The sequence below is a fragment of the Pseudochaenichthys georgianus genome, unplaced genomic scaffold (genome assembly GCF_902827115.2).
Source record: "Pseudochaenichthys georgianus unplaced genomic scaffold, fPseGeo1.2 scaffold_938_arrow_ctg1, whole genome shotgun sequence".
In the NCBI taxonomy this organism is placed as follows: Eukaryota; Metazoa; Chordata; class Actinopteri; order Perciformes; family Channichthyidae; genus Pseudochaenichthys; species Pseudochaenichthys georgianus.
Window position 1 is genome coordinate 41,965 of NW_027263465.1, and position 5,319 is coordinate 47,283.

At 43.0% G+C, this 5,319-nt stretch overlaps 1 protein-coding gene across 2 annotated transcripts; it reads left to right on the forward strand.

The window, feature by feature from the left end:
* The first annotated feature begins 483 nt into the window (after positions 1–483).
* Positions 484–4,991, forward strand: LOC117444824 (E3 ubiquitin-protein ligase TRIM39-like). 2 transcript variants are annotated; one of them, XM_034080198.2, is made up of 2 exons: positions 484–578; positions 2,356–4,991. In XM_034080198.2, exon 2 carries the CDS (start codon positions 2,437–2,439, stop codon positions 3,820–3,822), a length of 1,386 nt encoding a protein of 461 aa, XP_033936089.1. In that variant the 5' UTR covers positions 484–578; positions 2,356–2,436; the 3' UTR covers positions 3,823–4,991. The 2 variants fall into 2 exon arrangements, with proteins under 2 accessions (XP_033936089.1, XP_033936088.1); XM_034080197.2 differs by lacking the exon at positions 484–578 and adding an exon at positions 753–874.
* Positions 4,992–5,319: the final 328 nt, after the last annotated feature.

Here is a 5,319-nt window from a genome sequence, read left to right on the forward strand (position 1 = left end):
TGAAAACAAATGGACCGTCCTCATCTGCGCTCTTAATTTGTAAGGTAACTTCCGGTAGCAGAATATGATTTTTTTGTTTCTGTTTTCTAGTGATTTTATTTTTTGTTTTGAGAAGTAGAAAATTAAAATCATCCCGTTTTTTAACTTTAGTAAATCCCTTTTTGACCATGATAAAGAAAAACGCCAAATATCCAGTCGTTTTTTGCTTTTGAATATCCATTTGTGAAAAGAAAATCCAAAGACCAAAACATACACTGACCAAGGAGCTTTAATGGCATCACCATATCAAACAACTTCTTCAGAATCAAGATGAAATAAGAGTTTGAAGAAGAATGAATTTATGAATAAATAAACAACAAGAAAATAAATACCAGTGTTCCTGAATTCAGCACACAGAACGAGATTTGATCACGTGAACACACCGTTTCCACGAGATTTGAAGGAGATTTAAAGGAGCACAGGGTATAACTTCCCACACACAGCCGGAGCAGGAGCACTGAAGGCGGAGTGGAGGAGGACAGCAAGACCCCGGAGAACCAGCAGCAGCAGCAGCAGCAGCAGCAGCCTCGGACTCTCAGGTGAGTGTAAAACCCATGTGTTCAACGCTTCATCCGGGGACAAAGACCTTTAAAACTAAACTAAAAACACGAGGAGAGGAAACAGGAAATACGAGAAGCGTTTTATTTTGAAAGTCAAAGAAACGTTCCTCCGTTTCCTTCGGGTCTACTGGTCTGAATTGTGAGCATTATTTATTTAAAGTTAAATGTGAAACCTTCTTTTAAAATAATGACGGTAATTGTGCACGTGTAGTACATTTGAAATGAAGGCACGTGTGCACACCGAAAAAGACACAGCTACATTCAACCAAAACGAGGTAAACATTTAACTTTATATAATATGTATAACAATGCATCAAATACTGAGGTGGTACTCAGATCTTGTACTTGAGTAAAAGGAGAAGTACTCAGATCTCGTACTTGAGTAAAAGTAGAATTACTCAGATCTTGTACTTGAGTAAAAGTAGAAGTACCAGAGTGTAGGAATACTCTGTTACAGTACAAGTCCAGCATTCAAAATATTCCTCGAGTAAAAGTAGAAAAGTATTATCGTCAAAATATCGTTAAAGTAGGGACAGTAAAAGTAGTGATTGTGCAGACCTGAGTACATTCAGTTTCACCTAAATCAGGTTTAACTTGAAACCAACCACAGCCCTGATTTGATCTACATATGCAAATAACAATACACATATAAAAGAGACATCACACGCTTCTTTAAAGGTGCCATGTTCTCAAAGCCCATGAGTGTCTTTACCCCTTTGTCTGCACTGATGAGTTGTTGACAACATTTCCTCTCTATACGTGGACAACAATGGTTACAAAATAGCTTATCCAACAGGTTTAATCAACATAAAACTGGTTTACTCTCAGCAGTGTAAAATGTGTTGTTTTTCAATGTTATGTGATTTATACACGCCTATATGGTTCCAGAAAGACCACTTAACCAATAAAGAAACACTCGCGGACCACCTAACTCCACAAATATCAAAAAACACATCGTTTTTCTAGAACAGATTACAAATCGCCTGAACATTTTACAAACAAGTGGCAGCATGTGTGATGAAGGTGTTGCGCTGGGCTATATCATGCAATCGAAAGTGAAACTTAACCTCGCTCCATTGCGGAGATATTCCCGCGAGAGTGTGGAAAACTGAAATGTATTTATTTATTTCAAATGTGAAATGTTACCAATATACTCACGGACCACTAGGGGGAATTCCTCTGTGGAGCTGAAAGTCCTGCTACACTTTAGAACAGTGCTTCTCAAAGTGTGGTCCGCGGACCACTGGTGGTCCGTGAGGGCCCCCTAGTGGTGTGTGAGTATATTGGTAAAAATTCACATTTGAAATAAATAAATACATTTAAGTTTTCCGCACTCTCGCGGGAATTTCTCCGCAATGGGGCAAGCAGAAGTTTCATTTCGATTGCATGATATAGCCCAGCGCAACACCTTCGTCACACATGTTGCCACCTCTTTGTACCATTTTCAGGCGATTTGTAATATGTTCTAGAAAAACGATGTGTTTTGGGATATTTGTGGAGTTAGGTGGTCCGCGAGTGTTTTTTTATTGGGTAAGTGGTCCTTGGTATGAAAAAGTTTGAGAAACACTGCTTTAGAAGCTTCATTAAGACTGTACAACTGAATGATACTCTGAGCTACTTCAGGGTTAACATGTCCCGTACTGCAGAGATGAAATGAGGTTAAACCAGTTTACGGAGGGCTGATGAGGAGTTGCTGGTGTTTGTGGTGAACAGAGAGACTAACCAGGAAACACTTTCTTTTTCTCCCTCACTGCAGAGAGACAGACGGACTGAGAATAAGACGATCAGACGGACTGTACTTCCTGTCTGCTGTGTTTCAGCTTCACTCAGAGACAACATGGCTTCCAGGTTAGAGGAAGATCTCTGCTGTCCGATCTGTCGGGAAGTCTTTAGAGATCCTGTTTGTCTGTCCTGTAGCCACAGCTTCTGTAAAGCCTGTCTGCAGACCTGGTGGACGGGGAAAGAAGTAAAGGAGTGTCCAGTTTGTAAGACAAGGTCATTGATGGATCCTCCCCCCTGCAACCTGGCATTGAAGAACCTGTGTGAGACCTTCTTACTGGAGAGAGATCAAAGTCCTCCAGAGGCTCTCTGCAGTCTGCACTCTGAGAAACTCAGACTCTTCTGTCTGGACCATCAGCAGCCAGTGTGTCTCGTCTGCAGAGATTCAAGAACACACACCAACCACAGCTTCAGACCCACGGATGAAGCTGCTCAGGATCTCAAGAAGGAGCTCCAGAAAGCTCTGCAGCGCTTTCAGGAGAAACGGGAGCTCTCTGAAGAAGTTAAAGTGAAGTTTGATCAAACAGCAGGACACCTGAAGGTCCAGGCTCAACGCACAGAGACGCAGATTAAGGAGCAGTTTAAGAAGCTTCACCATTTTCTAGAAGAGGAAGAGGAGGCCAGGGTGGCTGCACTGAGGGCGGAAGAGGAGCAGAAGAGGAGGGTGATGATGGAGGAGAAGATGGAGGCTGTGAGCAGAGAGATAGCACACACAGTCAGAGCCACAGAGGAGGAGCTGAGAGCTGAAGACGTCTCCTTCCTGCACAACTACAAGGCTGCAGTGGAGAGGCTGCAGCGCCCCCTGCTGGAGGATACACAGCTGCCCTCAGGAGCTCTGATAGACCAGGCCAAACACCTGGGCAACCTCAGCTTCAACATCTGGAGCAAGATGAAGGACATGGTGACCTACTCTCCTCTCATCCTGGACCCAAACACTGCTGATCAAAGACTCATCCTGTCTGAAGGTCTGACCAGTGTGAGAGGAGAGGAGGAGGAAGGAGAGAAGCTTCCTGATAACCCAGAGAGGTTTGATTATGAATGGACTGTCCTGAGCTCTGAGGGCTTTAACTCCGGGACTCACAGCTGGGATGTCCAGGTCACAGACAGTGCATTCTGGTATCTGGGCGTGTTAGCAGAGTCTGTCCGGAGGAAGGGAAGCATAGGCTCTGGATTATGGGGAATAAGTCTCTTTGACGGTAAATACTCTGCAGAGCCTTCATTACATCCAGACACTCCTCTCAGCCTGAAGAAGAAGCTCCAGAGGGTCAGAGTGGATCTGGACTGGAACAGAGGAAAGTTGTCGTTCTCTGATCCTGACACTAACACACACATACACACCTTCACACACACTTTCACTGAGAGGGTGTTTCCGTACTTTAACACTGAGGGGGAAGTGAAGATATTACCACTGAAGGTGTGTGTGACAGTGGTTCAGAGCACGTAGAGATAGAGAGGATCATTAACTCCATATTTCTTATCTCTTAAAGGGGAAATGAATTGCATGTAACCTCTGCAGCTGCACCTCCTGCTGTCTCATTATAACCAGTGTTGTGCTAGTTACTGAAACCAGTAACTAGTTACCATTACTAGTTACTTCATTTCAAAAGTAACTCAGTTACTTTACTGATTACTTTCACCAAAAAGTAATGCGTTACTGTGAAAAGTAACGTTTTAGTTACTTAAAAAAGGGCTCCCATTATATTAATGCCCTTATAGCCTTCATTTCAGTTCTGTTATTGCATTGGAGAATAATACAATCTGTTGATCAACTTGACATGCATTATATGCAATCTGGATAGCATCGATATTAGCTGGCTTTACATTTTTGTATATTCTTTCTCCAGGTAGTTGGAAAAGGTGTTCCGTCCCATATGCCGTGTGCCGCCCGGACATGCTATCATGCTAACTAGCTCCCTGAAAGCGGTGACTCCACTGTAGCAATAGCCTGCATGTGTTCTACAACATACCGTGCAATGGCTTTATGGACTTTCCCCTGGCTAGCAGTCCCTTGGTTAAAATCCAGCCGCTGTTGCTGAGGTGCAGGTGGAGGTGGAGTGGCGTCGGCTGAGTCTCTGTGGTCTTAGCTACTAGCTTCGTCCCAGCATGTTGTTTCTGCAGATGTTTTAAGAGATTTGAATGACTGGGTTGGGCAGTAGATAGGCTCTTTGACCCGCCAGGACACAACTTACATTTAACTAAAACGTTCTTTTCTTTGTGCTCGACAAAAGTGAAATAGTGAGAATATCTCCAGGTGGAGAAACTAGACTTACTTTGTAACACGTTAGTCCCAACACTGATTATAACAAACACGTGTTTATTTTTGGTGCACTGGTTATTTTAATATCATGTTTTCCGATAGTGCAAATAAACTTTTCTGAAGCTTTTTTGTTAGTTTAACTTTTATTGGTTCTTCCTACAAATGATATGCTTTGAAAAGGTGATCCAGACAGAATCAGAACTTTCCATCAAGCCACTTTTAGTGACATCTCTAACTCATTATCTTCTCATTGACTTGTTGTGATGACTTGTTTGGCTTCTGTTGATGTTGTGAGACTTGTGTTGAACCAATATAAAATGAAAAGCTTTCTACATGTTGTGGTGGAAATTCTCTAAATAAACGAGTCAAAGAGTTGTCCTGAGTCTTTCATCATGTTTTTCAAAAGAGGCGCACAGCATACAGAGAGCAATGTCTCCACAGCCGAGTACAACTACTCAGACTGAAGAGAGGGCTTTCATGCCGTTACAAGGAATACGCTTATTCATGAGATACCTGACCCCTGACCCTATCAAAGTGCAATAGAGCCATGATCACTGGTCACCCCCTGTGTGGTCACATGTTACGACCCGCCTCCCTACTCAATAGCAGTGGCTCGTGAGGCAGTCCGCAACATAAAACAAAAGTACACAACACGTAGGCACTAAACTGTGATCATACATCTAT

Coding starts and splice junctions, on each gene's coding strand:
- LOC117444824 (XM_034080197.2), top strand. CDS start 821: ATGAAGGCACGTGTGCACACCGAAAAAGACACAGCTACATTCAACCAA. Junction 875..2,355: donor CTACATTCAACCAAAACGAG/GTAAACATTTAA, acceptor CCCTCACTGCAG/AGAGACAGACGGACTGAGAA.